General features: G+C 37.9%; 1 protein-coding gene across 2 annotated transcripts in view; it reads right to left on the bottom strand.

Moving 5' to 3' along the window:
* The window catches only part of LOC109429816 (uncharacterized), a 30,130-nt gene extending 19,708 nt beyond the window's left edge, over positions 1 to 10,422 (bottom strand). For both annotated transcript variants that reach the window (XM_019705800.3, XM_029864292.2), the window contains exon 1: positions 9,383 to 10,422. In XM_019705800.3, coding sequence (XP_019561345.3) covers positions 9,383 to 9,644 — 262 coding nt within the window. In that variant the 5' untranslated portion in view covers positions 9,645 to 10,422. The remainder of the gene's footprint in view (positions 1 to 9,382) is intronic.
* Positions 10,423 to 21,004: the final 10,582 nt, after the last annotated feature.

Here is a 21,004-nt window from a genome sequence, read left to right as displayed (position 1 = left end):
ACTTTTGGAGGGTGACTTGTATGGGAAATATCGTACCTAACATAAATCGGTTAAAACTATCAAATTTGATTTGGAAAAACAAAATATTTTGCATGAGTCGTTAGTTTAGATGTTGATTGAGCAATTTACCTTTTGATTGCTTAAAAAAAAATATTTCCATGCTTAATGGCTGGCAGTCAAAAAAGCCCAAAATCGCATATTTTACCCTATAAATTAGGGTATAGCTCAAAATTGTGACGTACTGGAGCAAATCTGAGCCCGGATTCGGATTCAGCGGCCCAAAATCTGTCAGAGACACATATGTTTGCTATAGAGACAGACCAAACGTTATTTTTTGTTACGCTGTGTTACACAAAATGCTTGATATTTTTTTTCAAGGGTTCCCTGGAGAGGCATATGAAGATACCAAAACAAAAAAAAAAATCCTGAAGAGATTCCTGAACAGAATTTACTGAAGCAATTTCTGGAGTGAACCTTAGAGAAGTTAGTTTCTAAGGGAATCCCTGAAGAACACTTGAAGGAACTTCTTGAGATAACTCTGGAGGAATTTCTATAATATATTTTTATGAAACTTTTGTATGAGTTCAAGGAAAAAATCCTGGAGGAGTTTCTGAAAAAATATCAGAAGAGATGCTGGTTTTTCTGAACTAAACCCCGAAAAACTTGTGGAGGAGTCCTTGAAATAATTTCTGCAGGAATCCGTGCATAGACACTGGAGGAGTTCTTGAATAAATCCCCAAATCAATTTCTAAAGAGATTCCTGGAGGATGCTCTTAAGCAAACCCTGGAAGAACACCTAGAGATACTTCTGGAGAAGTTCTTGAAAGATTTTCTTGCAAAATGTCTAAAAGCATTACCGGACAAAAATTCCTGAAACAGTTTCTAAAGTAATCCTTAAAGAAATTTTCGGAGGAAATCCAGCAGAAATATTAAACGAATATACAAGAATTCTTGAAGGAATCACTCAGAGATGTTTCTAAACATTGAACATTTAGAAGGAATCTCTAACAGAATAGCTGAAAATCAGTGCAGAATGTTCTGCATTGATTCCGCGAAGAATTTTATGAGCTATTCCTGGAGAAACCAAAAAAATAATCCGGAAGAGATTTCTGATTAAATTCCTGAAGGGTCCCCGGAAAATTTCTGAAAGAATCCCTGAAGAAATCTCTCTATAATTCCTAAGGATCTTTGGAATTTCTGGGAAATGCCTGAAGAAATGCTTGACAGAATCTACGGAGGAATTTCAGAGAGGAACATCTTGAGGAGCTCCAACAAAAGATTCAGAATAAACATCTCTATTCATGCAAAAAAACTGAATTTCCGTAGGAATTTCTATAGGAAATTTCTGGGAATTTCGGGGTGAATACCCGGAGGATCCAATGAAGAACTTTCTGCAAGAATCTCTTGGAGAATTACTAAAAAAATAACTGAAAAAATCTTTGATGAAACTTCTGCAGGATGCGCTAGAGAAACGCCTTTGCAATCTGTCAATGAATTTCGGCAAGAAATCTGTTTTTGAAGGAATGGCTGGATGAATATCCGGAGAAACGGTGAGAGGAACTTTTGTAGAGTTTTTTAGAGGAATTCTTGTATCCGAGTGATTGATTTTCGGTTTGTCAGATCGTGTTCTCGCGTGTGTTGAAGAGAAACGTTAATCCCACTGGCATTTTCGGAGAAGTGGATGAGAGAGTGTGTGGAGATCACTGAAATGCCCATCTGGATCCACCAACGCGTATTGTCAAGAAGAGCACGTGCTATCTCCTAACGGTATGAGTGTGAATGTACGGATCGAGATTGACCCTACAATGACCGAAATTCGGAAATTAAATCGTATAGTTTCTTCTTCTGCTTCTTCTTATTCTTCTTTTTCTTCATGGCTCTACGTTCGCACTGGAACTTGGCCTGCCTCACTTCAACTTAATGTTCTTTAAGACCTTCCACGGTTATTAATTGAAGGGCTTCCTTTGCCTACCATGTCATAAACTTGTACATGTTGAGCAGTGCTGGATTTAGGGAAGGGCAGGGCCCCGGGCCACCACATTTCAGGGGCCCCCACAAAATTTTACTTCACGAAAAAAAAAAGTGAAGCAAGGAAAAAAAGTAGTGCGACTTTTTTTGATTTGATTTTTATCACAAGAATTACTGTCTACTGGCAAGATGTATGCGATATGTTGAGATTGTTCTGAGGAATTCTGCTATTATTTTCCCAGCTATTTATGAAATTTTAAATTTTGCCTCCAAAACTAATTAACATTTTTCTGCAATTCCCTTACTGGAAATCCTGAAGAAAATCTTCGACTGAATTCTAGAGGATCTCCAAAACTATCATTTGCAGAGTCAAACAGTTCCTGATACATTTTGTTTGTTTTTTATTATATCTAAAGTTTTTGAAAACATTCTAAAGCATTTTCTTGGAGCTCTTGGAAGAACTGAAGGTTTTTTTTTGAAAGTATTTTTGAATTTATTAAGTCTGATTTTACTTAGGCAGCTTACGACTTACTCAATTCGGAGAACACCAAAACTATTGAAACATATTTTTTTGAAAACCAACAGAATTAAACGAATAAGTAAAAAAACACAGTTTTTTTTTGAAGAGTGTGGTAGTTTTGGTACATCACTGAATAGGCCATGCTAGTCTGGAGGACCATTATTATTACAACTGTAAACTGGACAGTACCACATTGGTCGCGAGCAAGAACCCATTGCAAAGTATAGGGCCAGGAGAAGCTAAAAATTTTGTGTGAAGCAAATTGTGGATGAACCACATTTGGAAGTGAAGAAGCGGAAACAAGAAGGATACCAGAAGATAAAAGATAAAGAGTTAGCGGCTTGGTTAGCGGACAACCTGGTCGTGATATTTCTCAAAATCGTAATGGAGTGACGTTCTTTTCGGTGTCACGTTCCGTGATGATACGACAAAATTGTGAAAAGCTGGAATTATTGGTTAATATTAATTATCTGCATTTCCGACGGATAGCATCTGATCGGATCAGACATGAAATCGAAAAATCTCGCCTCAAAAGAGGAAGATGTCTGAGCGGTAGATGAAAATCTGACCGGGGCTGAATCAATCAAGTAAATTAAACTAAGTTAGCACTCTTGGTTATTCATGAATCAGGTTAGAAAAAAATGCGCGTAACAAATGATGTTATGGTTTGATTAATCAAGGAATATACTGCCGTCCTACGCCCCATTGTCTCATGTTATATGGGAATCCCATATAACATGGGAAAACTATGCGTAGAACGGCAGTATAGTATACCCACGGGACACGATACGAGAACGGACACAACACGTATTGTTCTTACAAACGAATTAAAGGGTTTTTAATTTACCTTTTAAGCCGACCGGTTTCGGGCTCGATGCAGCCCATCGACGGGACGATGTCCGACTAATTACGTAGAGTCGCTGACACATATTCGTACTTTACACAGTACACGTCGAGATGAGATAAAATGTTACTGTATTTTCAGCTTCGTCAAATGGAAGAGTGGTGACAATATTGGCGCATCATCTTCATTCATCAGCGGAGAGTCGGCAGTAGCGATGAACATTGATTCCCAAGCATTCAAATGTGATGTTTTTCTTACATTTTTCAATAGTTTGGCTTGCTCCCAATCCACTGTGTGTTCTTCAGTCAAAGCATGTACAGCTACACTCGATTCGTTCGGTCTACCATTCTCCACCGCATTTTTATGTTCACGCAGGCGAACTTTCAATTTGCGGCAAGTTTGTCCGATGTACACGGCTGCGCAATCTTTACAGGGAATTTGGTAGATTCCTGATTTTTCCTCAGCCGGAATCTTATCCTTAAGATTGCACAACAAATCCTTTAGCGTATTTTGGCTTTTGTACACAACGTGAAGTCCATGATGCTTCAGAGTGTTCTGAACCGAATTGGACAATTTGGGGTAGAAAGGCAGACTGACCCTCCGGACTTCTTCTTTCTCGGGTTGTAATGTTGTTGCATTCCTTCTATGCTTCTTCCGTTCGTGTTTCCGGAGAATTTTGTCCACAAATTCTTTATCGTATCTGTTTAGCTCTGCCGCCCTGTGGATTCTACTTCTTTCTTCCAGGAAGTCCTCTTTTTCCATTGGTATGCTGAGAAGACGATGGGCCATGGAGTGAAATGCGGCTTGTTTTTGCGCTCCAAAGTGATAGGAATCCGAAGTTATATAGCGATCGGTGGACGTGGGTTTACGGTAGATAGCAAACTTTAATCTGTTATCCTCTTTCCTAGTAATCATTAGGTCCAGGAATGGCAGTTTTCCGTCTGTTTCTCTCTCCACAGTAAACTTTATAGTTGCGTGCCGTGAATTAAGCAAATCAAGGGTTTGTTGCAAGTAGCGTTCTTTTACTGCCGCAAAACTACTTACACACTGTATTTACAAACTACTCCTCGTAAAAACGGGAAACCCAAGGATCCTCTCAATATGATGATCGAAGAGGCTAATGGGGTTCGTCAAAAGGTTGCGCATCTAATGGGTGAAGATAAACTCGAACGAAAATTTCTAGTTCCAATCCCGAAAGTTGCATCGTTGTACTGTCTCCCCAAAATTCATAAAAACCCTGTAGCGATGCGTCCGATTTCGTCTAATATCTCCACACCTACTGAGAAAATGGCCGCGTGGTTGGTAGAGGAGTTAAAAAGGTATCCGATAGTTCATGGAGCAAGCGTTAGAAACTCCATTGAACTGGTAGAGCAACTAAAGGACTTCGAAGCGAGGCGTGGTGAAGTTCTAGTGTCTTTTGATGTGACGGCCCTTTTCCCGAATGTTCCAGTTGCTGATGCCTTGTTAAGCTTCCAAAGACATTTGGAACGATGTCGAATTCCACCGAACCAAATTGAAGCTTATCTCTTGGTGGCCAAAACGTGCATGAACCAGAACTTTTTCTCATTCAGAGGAAAATTCTATAAGCAAACGTTCGGTCTCCGTTTCTGGCTGATATTTTTATGAGCGACTTTGAGGTAGAACTTAAGAAAGAGAAATATTTCCCTCGAGTTTGGAGAAGGTATGTGGATGACGTTTTTGCGGCAGTAAAAGAACGCTACTTGCAACAAACCCTTGATTTGCTTAATTCACGGCACGCAACTATAAAGTTTACTGTGGAGAGAGAAACAGACGGAAAACTGCCATTCCTGGACCTAATGATTACTAGGAAAGAGGATAACAGATTAAAGTTTGCTATCTACCGTAAACCCACGTCCACCGATCGCTATATAACTTCGGATTCCTATCACTTTGGAGCGCAAAAACAAGCCGCATTTCACTCCATGGCCCATCGTCTTCTCAGCATACCAATGGAAAAAGAGGACTTCCTGGAAGAAAGAAGTAGAATCCACAGGGCGGCAGAGCTAAACAGATACGATAAAGAATTTGTGGACAAAATTCTCCGGAAACACGAACGGAAGAAGCATAGAAGGAATGCAACAACATTACAACCCGAGAAAGAAGAAGTCCGGAGGGTCAGTCTGCCTTTCTACCCCAAATTGTCCAATTCGGTTCAGAACACTCTGAAGCATCATGGACTTCACGTTGTGTACAAAAGCCAAAATACGCTAAAGGATTTGTTGTGCAATCTTAAGGATAAGATTCCGGCTGAGGAAAAATCAGGAATCTACCAAATTCCCTGTAAAGATTGCGCAGCCGTGTACATCGGACAAACTTGCCGCAAATTGAAAGTTCGCCTGCGTGAACATAAAAATGCGGTGGAGAATGGTAGACCGAACGAATCGAGTGTAGCTGTACATGCTTTGACTGAAGAACACACAGTGGATTGGGAGCAAGCCAAACTATTAAAAAATGTAAGAAAAACATCACATTTGAATGCTTGGGAATCAATGTTCATCGCTACTGCCGACTCTCCGCTGATGAATGAAGATGATGCGCCAATATTGTCACCACTCTTCCATTTGACGAAGCTGAAAATACAGTAACATTTTATCTCATCTCGACGTGTACTGTGTAAAGTACGAATATGTGTCAGCGACTCTACGTAATTAGTCGGACATCGTCCCGTCGATGGGCTGCATCGAGCCCGAAACCGGTCGGCTTAAAAGGTAAATTAAAAACCCTTTAATTCGTTTGTAAGAACAATACGTGTTGTGTCCGTTCTCGTATCGTGTCCCGTGGGTGTAGTTAAAGTTCTTACGTGAGCACAAACCCAAGAAATTGCAGCAGTATAGTATATATACAAAAAACGAAACAAAAATCAAAAAGTGTAGTAGAAATCAATAATTACGAGCTTAGTTCAAACTCGGTTTTGTGGAGGAAATAACAGACAAGAGCGTCATCTATAGTGTCATACCCAGACCCACTACACTATGAACGGCATATAAAATCTTGATGGCGTCTTATCATTTCTGCTTGTTTTCGCAGCAAATACAATATTGAGGCATAACATACGAATAATGTAAAACACTTACTACACATGACAAATATTTGGACAAACATGCTGAACATTTTCTCAAAATAAAGCGCATTATGACAACCTAAGATTGTTTGCGGCATGGTTTGCAATGACAAATATTTTTCCATATATAATGTACCGTAAGAGCACATTATCTGTTAAACAAAAAAAAGTAGCTTGGTACATCACTGAGTAGGCCATGTTAGTCTGGAGGACCATTATTATTACAACTGGATAGTACCACAAAGAGTTTCAATCCGATTTTTTTTATTATCAAATCCATATATTCTTTGAGGAAATTTCAAAAGAAATTTGTGGAAAATTGATTAAAAATTTATCCAAGTTTTCCGCTGAAGATTTTCAAGAAATTCAACAGGAAATTCAATTGGATCTTGAGTCAGAATTTCCTTTGGAAGCTAACTTATCAAGGATTCTCTCTTTAATTTCTTCAGTATTAGAATTTCCTTTTTGATTTTAGAGCTTTGTGAACCTCCCCTAGCAGTCGCGCTAGAAAAAGGTTTTGTGAAGTGTTCATTTTATATAGTGACCAGCAACTTCTCCAGAGATTGCCGCTGGGATCCACTATAAACTTCATTTATCATTGTTTTAACGCCAGAGTTTCAAATCCGTTATGAATAAATTTAGTGGATATCACCATTTTCCCGAGCTGTGCTTATTTTTGTAGATTCAAATTCTTTTACAACGCCATTAATACCTTTATTATAATAGGGTATGTGTGCCATCAATAATCTCACGCTCCACAGTATGACCCATAAAAAAAATGCGACATTCCATTTTTTTGCGGTATTTGATGATTTTTAATTAAAAAATCCTAATGAATTAAACTTTTTTGGATTAGGATACAATAAGGAGGTCATTGAAGAATCTCAATTTTTTTTTGTCAAAATATTCATTGGTTACGTATATGGGATACCTTATAATTGTTAACAATTTCTAAATCAAATCAAGTTTTCCTCTAATTTTCAGAGCAAAATGAACTAAGATAAAAACTTTTAAACACATGGAAACCATGAAGAAATATGTACTCTTTAATACGCCCATGTTTGAAAAACAGTTTGAAAATAATTTCAAATGTTTAGGAAACAAAACTAAAAAAGGTGCTACATATTGAAAACCGTATTTAAGATAAATTAATAAAAAAAGCTTAACACTGTTTGAACATTTTTCAAAACAATTTTTTGTCGATGAAGGCATACAAACCTACCTTTATGATAGGTATAAATATTAAGTACTTAAAAACAATTTCATGTTTAAAACATAATATTTTCTAAAAATTATCATTTGTGATTTAATTTAATTTTCAGAAAATGTCTCTTTATTTATAAGTTAATATTTTTTTCGTTCTTGTCCGACGAACCAACGAACTCCTGAAGACCTTATTCAGCCGTAAAAGTACTATTTTGAAAATAAAATTTGATTGAATGTGATTGAAAGCAATTGAAAGAAAATTATATCCTTAAAAAACGGCCTCTGGCGCGTGGACGATTTCGATATCCATATCCGATATCACTATCCAATAGATACATGCAAGGTTAATCAGTTCGAAGTAGGGGAACGATGACTTTGAAAACTGTCGCATTTTTAATGGCTCATACTGTATATTCATTCATCCTATTCGAAAACAAGCGATTACGGCACCTATTGATTCCGTTCTTTTTGTTTTCATGGGTGCTCACTTCTAACAAAAAATGCAAAAATAAGAAACAAAACAAACAGCGCTTCAATCCTTTGTTTTTTGTAGGATGAAAATGGGAACCAATACCCTATTCGTAAAATATTTTTTTTTTAAATTATTTCGATGTCATATTGGTAAAAATACATTCTCTGTTTAAAGGGTCCGCACATTTGTAAATCCGGCCCTGATTGTGAGGCACGTACAATGATACACTATGCCCAGAGAAGTCGTGAAATGCTCCAGACCGGAACAGGAATCGAACCCGTCGTCTCCAGATTGGTGATCCAAAGGCTAATCGGATGCCACGTGGTTCATACAGCTGTGTTCATAAAAATAGCAGTGAAAGTCAACTTTCATACAAAATATGCATAATAATAGCAGTGTGATCAAATTGAATTTCTGCCCTACCATGAATAAGAAAAAAACTAAACGCTATTTGGACAACATCCATGGGTGTTTCAAATAAGAATATAAGGAAAAAAAAATAATAAATATAATTATCTGACAAAAAAAATGTAAAACAAATATTACTATTATTTTCATATTTTCCCATAGTATTTAACTTTTTTACAAATTCTCCGATTAAATCTAACTTTTGCTATAACAAAATGATCATATTTGCAGTTTGCTGTAAAATTTTTGGCTCCATCGGTCAAACGAGAACAGAGATAGAGAATGTCAAAATTGACTATTTTGTATGAAAATTGGCTTTCACTGCTATTTCTATGACCACAGTAACTGTGCGGTTGATTTGATTTTACAAGTGCTTGCAGAACATTTCCTCAAAATCATTCAGAAACAGATGGTCTGGTCTGACTTAACGCCGACCAGTTGTACATGTTAAATATTGGGAAACTTTACATTGTTATTATTTGTCTTGAAATAGTTAAATCTACAATTAGGTACACATAATAAAAAATCAACATAAAACATAAATTAAAAATTTGTAACAGTACTATTTTACAGTATCGTTTCAGCCGAAAATGTACAACTATTTGTTTGGCAGAAATATGAGGGGAGAAATAGACAGTCACATCAGACAAGAGTAATTTTATGAACTAAATTTTTAAAAATATATACATAAACTACGAAATAGAATAAAATATCTACATATTGCAAACAAAATTACTATCATAATCATAGTGGTAATACAGTACTCAAGACTACGTCCAAGAAATGAGGAATGTTAGTATTAGAGAAGGAATTTTGTCTAATTGAGAATCCAGCAAAGCCCAAGCAGAAAAGCCACCACCACAGCTCCAGAGCTCAACTCACCAGGCAAAACACAGGTCTTAAGCTGTGGTTCATAAATTAGGCCTTTTTTGCACTGCGTTGGCACCCAGACGTGCGTCTTCGAGGGCAGCAGCACGCATCGGAAGTACTGATCACAGCGCGATGCATGGGGGCGTGTCTGGTCCGGACATGGTTCGCTTAGAACCGTCGTCACCGAGCAGCAGCAGAATAACAGGAATACCAGCGCCAACAGGTTCATCTTCAGTTGTTTCTTGGAATATCCGAGACTAACACTGTTCATCATACCGCGGTTCTGATTTGTTTGTTCTCGTTTTCGCTTTCTTCCGGCAGCACCAATTCACACTATGACGGCTTTCAAACCTAGCGTTTGCTCGCTAGATGCTTCACTTTCCACTCAAACGTGCACCTTGCTCCATGACGATGGTCCCATTTTCGACGGGGGAATCAGAACACGAAAATCAACTAGTCACGTTGTGCCAATATTGTGCGTATATCATGTGGCTATTCACTCCACTCACTGACCGACCAATCGACCAACCGACCGACAGTCCGGAAGAAAGAGGCGCTAAATGCGTTTTCTTTTCCAAGCGATAATCCGTTACCGAAATCGCCGCGAAAGGTGGACGGCGCACGCGTTCACGCCAGAGATTGGAATCGCCGAAAAACACGACGAGTAGTGCGGGACGGACGAGCGCTGATGTTTTGAACTGTTGCGCGCCGAGTTCGAAATGGAAATGAGCAGAGGTTTTCCGAAAACTGTTTCACCCAGCCTCCACACGACGACGGTCCGTGTGCGATCGTTTCATCAGGTGCAGCGCGCAGATCGTGGTGGTTTAGCAAATCGGAAGCGCCGCCGCCGCTGCTGCTGAGCTGAGATGAGGTGCTGCCTGAAAGAAATTGTTTGCTTTTCTTTTTAGCTTCGACAGCACAGCCCATCAGTCAGGCAGGGGCGATACAATGAATTGTGGGGAACACAGAAGCCCCGACCTCGACTGATCATAGATCGTGTCGGATGGATGATCAACGGCGATCGACGGATTAATCGTGGGGTGGAAGACGTAGGGGTGTTCATGATGATGTATGAGAGATAACAAATGAAAGGGACATATTTCTGGCGTTTGATTTGAATAAGTCGTATGGACATAGGAATCACAGCAAACATACGACCTATTTAAATCGAACGCCAGATTTAACACTCGGGGCTTAATTTTTATTACAGAATGGGTTTGGGCCGAAGGGTCTCAGATTTTCATGAAACTTTTTCCATAATTTTTGGAATGCACTTAATTTTCGTTCCTGAGTTATGGCAAATTTTGTGAAAAATTACCATATAATCTAGGCTTACATGGTCGTTTTCACCTAATTGATCATAACTCAGTAACTAGTAAAAAGTACGTTCCAAAAGTTTCAGCGATCAAAGCTTATACAATTACATTCCTAAAAAATTTCCACGAGTTCGAACATAGTTTTTCCGGCTTTTCTTTATCAATTTTCTCAACGGTGGAAAATTTTATGGAAAACTTTTTCCACTTCACATTTTTCTTGGATTTTTGAGAAAATTTGCTTTCATTTTTATTTAAAAACTTTGTTTCTACGATGCTTCGTTCTTGAGTTATGATTTTTCAAAGAAAAGGCTTACAGGGGATATACAAAATGATCGGGACAGGCAAAATTTTCACTTCTCAAAAAATGTTCAACTAGCTGTAACTTTTCGAAAAATGCATCAAATATTCTCAAATTTTTACTGTAAATTCATTAACTAGTTGTGTATCAGTGGTCCAAATTTGGGAAAGATCGGACTATTTTTCACGAAGTTATAAATAATCTTGAAAAAGGTAAAATTATCCGATAGCCAACTTTGACTTGGCACATTTGGACATTTTTCAACAAAATTGGCCATAATTCAAAAACGAAAAAAATGCATTCCAAAAATTTCGGCTATTAAAGCTTATGAAATAACCTTCTCAAAAATATTTTTTCGAAAATTTTCCACGAGTTCAGGCATAGTTTTTTCGGCTTTTCTTTACAAATTTTCTCAACTGTGGAAAAATTTGTGGAAAACTTTTCCAGTTCATTTTTTTTTGGATTTCTGAAAAAATTTTCTTTCATTTAAAAACAAAAACTTTGTTTCTACGATGCTTCGTTCTTGAGTTATGATTTTTCAAAGTAAGTAGTGTCTGGGGAAAACAATAAAACAATGGAAAAAATTTCATGAAAATCTGAACCCTTCCGGCCCAATTTGTACGGTAATAAAACAAAATGCCCACTCCTAAGATGTTGGGTTTTTTCGCACCACGATGGCGTACATTGTTCAGCAAGGCGAATCTATGACAAAAGGTCGAAAGATATTAGGTAGAAGGACAAATGGTCGAATGGGACAAAAGGTCAAAACGGGCAAAAAGGTTAAATAGACTAAAGACAAATTGGAAGATATGAAAAAGTGATCAAAATTCGACAGAAAAACGAAGTTTCAAAAATAGAAACAGTGATACCAAAATTATTCAAGAACTTCAAAACAATCATTAATGGAAGATAGGAAAGTGTCTAGTAAAACTTGCAATAGCTTATGTGCACTAATTTATTTCCGCATTGCAATTCTAAATAGATGCCCATAAATGATGAAAAGTAAAGTTATTCACTAAGGTTGAATATGGAAAACAATATTCCTTGAAAGAACAGCCTATGGATTGAAAAAGGATGAATCATAGATCGGAATATTGTTATTTGAAACTCCAATCATTACAGCGATTAAATAAAGCCAAACAGTCTATAAATTAGAAAAGCACAAATCTATGAGTATTATAGGGGTGATCCATGAAGTAAGTCACGATTATTGGGGGGAGGGGGTTTTGCAAAAGTGTAACAAGCAATACATTTAGTATAGGAAAGGGGGAGGGGGTCGAAAATTCTCAATTTTTGGCGTAACGCTTGTTTGAGCAAACAAAATGAAATTGTTTACTTATACATGCGCTTTCGGTGCCAACGCCAGCACACTCGAGCCAAAGTCTTAAGTCCGGCTTCATGCCGGTCCATGCATCTTTCGACGATAGGGAACGGGGCGGACTACTACGGTTGCAATAGCTTACGCCTAAAACTATCAGTTTGTACCGCGTCTTTTCAACTAGGGTGCGGCTTATTTGTTCGCTTTAGCGAATGGGGCACGGTGTTTAATTTCGTTCAGTGTTTAATTCCGTCCAACTCCCGCAACAACGTATTCTCGTCCATTAGGGACTGTTCATGAACCACGTGGACCAAACCTTGGACATCTTAAACCCCCACCCTTCTTCCCCCCGCGTGGACTTTTGTCCTTCCAAAAAATTTAACACTTGTATGGAGTGTAGACTTTGTTCAGACCATCCTGAATACGTGGCGAATAATGAATGACTAAAATCGAATCGCCGTTACGTAGTTTACGTTGAGTGTGTATTGATAACAGATGCTGAAATGAACTCGAGGGAAGATAAAGAAGCGAATGGATCGATATGAATTTCTCTTCAATGATATGACTAGTTATTATTATTATTAGTTTATTAAAGACACTTTACCAATAGAGTGGCATTTATGTAGATATGACTAGTGTTACGAAGAATGATCGACGAAAAATTAGAATTTTGTTTAGAGTAATATACTTGTAAATATTAGGTAATCAAATTCGAATACGATAAGCATATTTTCCAATAGATTTTTTCGTTGCTACCTATAAATAGCAGGATATGCGAATGATAATGGCTTTCTACAGCCGTCGCACGTAAATTAGAATGAGGGAATGTGTTATGATTTTATCATCACTCATCTCATTTAGCAGTTTTATGACAACAAAGTAGCAGTTATGATGCTTGTTAACCAAAACATACCGTGCATTTGAAATGCTGCGCAACTGCTGTCAGATTTAAAGTAGCATTTCAATTGCTAATATAGAGTAGTTTAGCAGTCAACCTGCTTAAATACGGCAGCAAGCAAGTCGAATGCAGATATCAAACAGAAATACGGCTCACATGGGGTGAGTTACCGTCAAGGGGCAAGACACGTATTGGCATAATGAGTGAATTAGAAGTATATTAGTATATTTGCGGTATATTAATGTATTACAGGCGTACCTCGATAGTACGTACCCTCGGTAGTACGTACCCTCGATAATACGTACCCTCGATAGTACGTACACTTTTGCCTCGATAGTACGTACATCAAAATTATTTATATTTCAATCATCAAAAAAGAGTTCGGATAATTAGTAGACGCATAGTAGAAACTTCTATGCTATGAATATGTGTTACACAGACTCTTATGACACTGTTTAGTACAGTTAGTATAGTTAAATTGAAGGCGTGTTCGAATATCTCACGTACATGAAAATATTTTTTTTTGTATTCTCTTAACAAAGACCGTTTTCACATAGGTCTGCCAGTGAATAGTAATATTTTTAGTTATCCTAACATCTTCTTGGGGTCTCCAGTTAGCCTAGTGGTTAAGGCTATGGATCGGCAATCCGGACACGGCGGGTTCAATTCCCGTTCCGGGAAAATTTTTATCATTGTACTTGCCTCACAATATACAAATTCATGCAATGGCATGTAAAGAAGGCCCTTCAACTAATAACTGTGGAAATGCTCTAAGAACACTAAGTTGAAGCGAGGCAGGCTAAGTCCCAGTGGGGACATAGAATCATAAAGAAGAAGAAGAACATCTTCTTGGCGTTACATCCCAACTGGAATAGCCTGCTTCTCAGTTTTAAAAGCACTTTCACAGTTATCAATTGAACGCTCCTCCATCAATAAATCGTTCTTCCAAAACAAAATAGGGCTAATGGATCGTTTTTGTGTGGTAATAAAAACGAAGTTTTTCAGCTCAGAATGCCCTCTAGAACATGAACTAAACGCAAAAAGTTGCTTATACAAACCATTGATTTTGAATTTTAGATGCTATACAAGTGGTTCTCTACACTATTCGCTGCTGGTGTAATTTGGTAGCACTCTGCAATGCCAATGTAAGCAGAAAATGCCATTTTAAACAGCATTTTATCTGTAAGCAAGCGGCCAAAAATTTAAAATCCTAAACAAAATATTCTTTGACCATTCTTTATTTATTAGACGAAAAGTTTTGACTCAAAACACAATTTGTTGCGCTAATGACGACGCTTAACCGTTATGTGTCCGACAATTTTTTTGCTTTTTTCTACACCGTGCTTTTTAAATGGGCTCTGGGTACCCGGGTACCCTGTCGGCCACATAAGGGTTAATATTCCGTAGCATAAACGGCATACCACAAATTGTGTTCTTTAATCACAGAGATATCTGTTAAGCTCTTACATTCGATCCCGAAAGCAGAGTGAGCAAAAGCAAAATTAGAAGTGGCTAAATTATAAATTTATATTTTAAAATATCGACCACTCATATTATATGAACTGAGCATGAGCATAGATGACCGTACAATTTGTGGTTTCTATTCCGTGATTGATCGGAGCAATCGAAATTGCACAATGAACCAATGAATAGGGCTTGGGACAGGCTTACCATTCTCAATGTACACAGTTCGAGAACTCTCAACTTTACCAAGGTCAATAAAGGCACCGGCCACATCCTTACGGTCATCGAGGATGGGAACGAATGTTAGTAAGACAAACGTTGTTATATAGTCAACCACTCATATGATATGAACTGACCAAAACCTAACACTGATCGTAAAAGAATAAGCATCTCTTAAGACAAAGAAAAACCACGTGTTTTCCCTAAAGAAGGCACCGTATCTGTTGTCGAAACGTCGGATAAAATTTATAGTTTTTTATACTGATGTCAAAATTGCATTTAGTCTAAACGATTAGTAACATCAACAAAAAGCCCTTAGAGTTTAAGTTCCCAAACTTTCAGGTGCGCGACCCCCTTTTGCCAGCGGACTTACTTTTCGCGACCCACCATAGAAATTCCCTCATTTGTTGTCTATGACAGTAAAATATTCCACTGTCGCAGGAATTCCTCACGGAGCTCTTGGTAAAAACCAAAAAACAGTCCCTAGATGATTCCCGGAATAAGTTCTCGAAGAAATCCCGGAATCAGTTTCTGAAATAATTCCTAGAAGAAGCTCTAAGGGGAATCCCGGAAAAAGTTCCTGAAAAGTAACTCCTGAAGTCACTCACAAGAAATTCCCGGAGGAATCCCGGAAGGAATTTCCGAAAGAATCCTGGAAAAATCCCAGAAGGATTACCTGGTGAAATCATTGAGCATGAGCATGAGCATGATTGACCGCCCGCGGTTGCTCCTCTGTTATTGCAAGGACATCTGCATTTACACAAAGAACCAACAGATGATGCTTGGGACTAGCCTTATCCTCATTGTGTAAATGCTTACATCCCAATACTTTTCTATAAGCAATACCAGCGCCGGCCGCGTCCGGATGCAGGTCAATTGAGGATAGGGTAGGAAGTGATGACGTGAATCTCGCTTAGGCCAATAACCGAGGAATTCTCTGCGTTACTACGAGAGATCACTAGGAGTTCGGGGATGGGAAGGGAAGATGTGTTGGGAATTTTTGTCTTGGTAAACAAATTGCTACAACCACCATACCGATTCTTGTTTTGCTATATGTTTTGCGAAAAATTTCCCTCGAAACCGCCCCCACACACGCGTCGCATTCAGGGAATAGGTACTTCTTTACGTTACAATAATCAAGATTCACTATAACTAAATTTATAGGCCAATCAATCCACACAGTAGAGCTCTACAGTTGGAGAAACTAAAATTTACAATAAATTGTCGTCGCGGTTGAAACCTGAAGTCCACACGCGAAAACCGATTCTTCTGCAAATCCGTACGTAAAACCCAACGCCGCGCGTAGTGCGCTGTACAGCAGATCTGGTCCTCTATCCAGCGCACCACATCCACCACGAACGTCCGACGCACAACGAAAAAACCGAACGATTTTCGGCTCGAAACTCCGGCTTTTAACTGTACGGTTATAACATTGAAAAAGCATGAAACGAGCTTACCGAACTTGAAGGAAATGGCGATCCTTCCCTGTTACTCTTATCCAAAGTAGCTATTTCCGTACGCCCTTTCCACCGACACAAATTCTTGGGTTTGCTACAGACGATGGATAGCGCCGAAATAGACGATATGGCTGTCCAAAGGAATTCAATAAAAGCACTTGAAAGTTCACATGAAAATTATTTTGCAAATTTCGGATTACCTGGTGAAATCATTGTAGGAATACTTGAATCAGAAGTAGCTCCCGAAAAAAAAAAACCGGGAGAAGTTCCTGGAGGGATCTCGGAGAAGCTTTTAGATGAATACTGAATGAAGTTCTTGTCAGGGATCTTGTAGGATTTCTGGACGGGTTTCAGAAGGAATTCTTGAAGAATTCCCAGAAGATACTCCGGGAAGAATCTCGTATGATATTCTAGGAATAAATCCTTACGGATTGTTGCAATGAGTTTTTGAACGAATCTCAGTAAGAATTTCTGATACAATTTCCGAAAGAAGTCCTAGAGAAATCCTGGATGAAGTTGCTAGAATTTCCAGGAATACTATCTGGAAGTCCAAAAAAATAAATCCAGAGACATCCTAAAAGAAACTATTCGGCGAAAGCTTTTCAATAAAGACAAATCCAAGGACAAATCAATCAATCAATATTCGGCGAATCTCGAATGAAATTCCTGGAGGATTCCGGGGACTTCTTGAGAAATTCTGGAAGAAATCTCTTGAAGTCCGATCGTTAACAAATAGGTCACAAAACATCAAAAACTTAGAAAACAATTCTTTAGCAACCGTGGTTTGCATTGTCCTATTGGCTGTACCAATTCAATTGTTTATGGAAGAACCCGAATTTTGGAATTCGGAGAAAGACATTTCGCTTTCTCGCTTGCTTTAGGGATTTCTTCAGGCTTCAAGTTTCTTTCAGTTCAGAAATTCCTCTAGGTGTGGGTTCCGAGATTTCTCCAGGAGTACTTTCTGGGATTACTTAGGGATTCTTCCAGGAGTTTCTTCTGCGATTCCTAATGAGATTCCAGGGTTTCTTTCAGAGATTTCTCCAGAGATTCCTTCCGAAACTTCACCAAGAATTTCTACTGGAATACTTTCGGGACTTCCAGGATTTCTTCAGGAATTTCTTCTTGAATACCTCCAGGAATTTTGTTCCGGGATTTCTCCATGAATTCATTCTAAGATTCCTCAAGAAATTATTTTCCGAGATTCCTTCAGGAATACTTTCTAAGATTCATCAAATAATTTTTCGTTGAATTCCTCCAAGAAATCCAGGGTTCTTCCAAGACCCCCGGGATACCTCTAGGAATCCCTTCTCGTAAAAATTTAAACTCTTGGAGGTGTTCTAGATGGAGCAATGTTCAGAAGATTTTGAAAATATCACGACAATAAATATTGCAGGAGAAAATACTTCTAGAATGTTTCTATAACAAGATATAACTGATGTAGATCGATTTAATTATATCTAGAACAGTTTGGATGGTTCTAAAATATAATTCTAATAAAATCAATACAAGTTCCCAGGACGAGATGCCTCAATGAAGCCTCCCCAGAGCACAAGAAGATTTTTCCAACAGAGATAGGATCCTAAACAAGCAAAATTACGTAATTAATAAACGGACCCTTGCGCCACATGTAATTTTTTGGCAATCCTGACGTTCTAGAAATAACATTCTTTGATTTGAAAATGAAATTTGAAATCAAAATTTGTGATTCGATAGTACGTACGTTTCGATAGTACGTACACTAAACGAAGCGGTGGTGTACGCACTATCGAGGTATGCCTGTACTGTATATTATTGTATATTAATGTATTACTATCAAAGTAATCGTACTGGCTGAGATCAAGGCTGTGACAGATGAATCATTGTTTATCGAAAAAATCAGCCGCAGAGTTTGCTACGATGCACTAATCTTTTTCAGTACACTATAATATACTAGGGGCCGATTTCTTCACCCTGGCTTAAGCGTTAAACTAGGTTTAACTATATGGGTAAGCCTGGCTTACCGGTTAAGCCGAGGTGAAGAAATCGGCGCTAAGCCAAGAATTATACGCACAGATAAAAATAATGAAATTTACACGTCATGTAAACTTAATTTTAGTCATGTAAACTTAGTGTTATGATTGTTTACATGATAAATCATGTAAATTTGTGTTATATGTCATGTAAACTCTCGGAGTCATGCTGATTTACATGACATATAATGGAAGTTTACATGATATTTCATGACTTTTACATGATATTTCGTGTAAACTTCTGTGATATTCCACGCTCCAATCATCATCATATGTCACAGAATTTTACACTCTTTTTTTCGATCTGTGCGTGTCTTGCCCCTCCGTTACCGTATGCATGATAACATAGACTTAAGTTTGCATCATCGTAAAAATAAGGTTCTTGTATCCCGTATCACATACAATGTCTTGGTTTTCTTTGCATGCACGTAAGCTCTCACTCAAAATCCGATTTCTTAAGTTTAAAATTTGCACTATGAAGAAGTGACAGCTGTAGTCGTGATTAGTCCATGCGCAAATGTTATAAAAGACATTTCAGGAGTGTTCAGGTGGACCGTAAAACGGTCTTAGACCGAAAAAAAGCAAGGTAACTATTCCCGAAGGTGTGCAGTGGTCGTCCAAGGTTAGTGTGGGATACGAAGGCTATCGCTGCTACCAAAAAGAAGATTTGGACGAATTATGTGCGCTCAATGATATAAATGGCAAGGAAATGTGAAATCAGCGACTTATCGGCACGGTAAATCGAAAAGGAAAATTACGAATAGGAAAAAACAAGCATAATTTATTCTGAAGATCAAACATTAGTGAGAAATAAACAAAACAAATGTTTGACAAGCCAGAAGATGGTTTTATTGAGAAGGTTGTATCGGGGGTACGATAAAACTATGATACAACCCGAAATCCTAAGCCGGTATGTATACGAAAGTCCTGTAAATCGTAATAAAACTGAGCCAACTAGCCAGAACGTGGGCTCATGGAGGCATATTAGAACTCGAGATGACTTTAAATCAAAATTGTTATTTGGGCGGGCCTCGCTTGGCCACTACCAGGCGAAATAGACCTATAATAATGGGTCCTGAAAAATTGGGGTTATATGCGGGATATTAGTTGGGCTACGGGGCAGATCGTTAAGGTCTCAACCAAATAAGGACTGGTTTGCTCATACCTGATTCAAAATCACTTAGAGCACACTGGAACTTAACTTTTTGGTTTCGGTAACTTTCGATTTTAGCGTTCGAAGATCTATTTGTCTCGAGAGGTCGGAATGGAATTGGCTCTGCTCTTTGCATTGTTCGACCCAGTAGCCTGTCCCTTTTATCTTTTCCCCATTTCTTTTTAAATTTCCCTTTTTGACGTTGATTGTGTCATGGCAACTCTTCCCCTTTTTTGGCTCATTTTGTGTATGTGTATGTGTGTGCTAGAATTGTTCAGTATAGGGTGAAACTGAGTTAACAAATTATGTTCTTATTTTAATAATCATTTATAACATTTACTTTCATATGTACAATATAATTTAGGGGGATAAGAGGCATAATCATGGGACACCCCTGTTTTTGCCGAAACCGTTGACTTTTATGTTAAACTTTCAATGCATAAGAGCTGTTTGCAGATCAGAAGGAATTTCTCGGCCTATCTTGATGCATGGAAAATTCCTTGCCTGAATCGCTCAAGAAACCGTCGTTTCGCAGTACGCAGTTGCGAAGAAATGACAATTCAAATGGCAGTCACTGTAGAAAGTTTCTGCCAGGAATCAGTCAAGAAATTTCTTGAGCGATTCCTTTGAAACACGAAACTGAGCTATAAGTGTTGAGGAACAAGATTTTGTTCTGTTTTTCAAAAGTACCATTTATATTCCTCCAAAATAACCAAAATATCATTGTAATTGAAATGTGTTTTTCATATGGAGTATACTCCATATATAATTATAGAATTATAATTCTCATAATTTCGAAGCAGCAGCAAATAACGTAATATCTTACCGTGTTTGAGTGTATACACCATTAAAACAAGTGAATTTTTACCTTATCTATATGTATACACAGCTTTAGCAATGGATAAAGTATTTTATTTTTGATCAGAATTTACTCAAAATATCAATTTTAATGTTGTAGTCGATTCGGGGCAAAATGAACACTGGCAATTACGAATGAATGTACGCACAATGCATACTGTTAGACGTTTTAGATAGTTTGGAAAAAAAATCAATCCGATTATTTTAGCCTAAAGTTTAATTAATTAACGTTGATGTTATGTAAACTCGTCTAAGATGGAGTATTATATCTTTGGTATAGATCTCCGTAGGCAAATTACTTAACTGGTCGATGTAGCCAAAGAATTAGAATAAAATATGCAAGAGTGTCCATTATGCCCCGTACCTTTGCTGTCAGCCCTAAAAAAAACACAGTAAACAATTCATTATTTCTTCCCAATAAAGATATTCTACCTGCTGTGAATGATTGAAATACGTAGGAAACAAGCTAAAGTTATAAGCCAACCGATAACACTAGTTTACAAAATAAAACGAAAGTCGTGAACTTCTGTCAACGACCAAAATTTTTGGAGCATAATTTAGTGCTGATTTCAAAACCGCGCTTCAAAAAATTTAAAGTAAAACAGTTTTTGAGTTTTAGCTCAATATCGAGTTTAACAACTTTT

Source organism: Aedes albopictus, chromosome 2 (assembly GCF_035046485.1).
Source record: "Aedes albopictus strain Foshan chromosome 2, AalbF5, whole genome shotgun sequence".
In the NCBI taxonomy this organism is placed as follows: Eukaryota; Metazoa; Arthropoda; class Insecta; order Diptera; family Culicidae; genus Aedes; species Aedes albopictus.
This window is presented reverse-complemented; position numbering and strand designations above follow the sequence as displayed.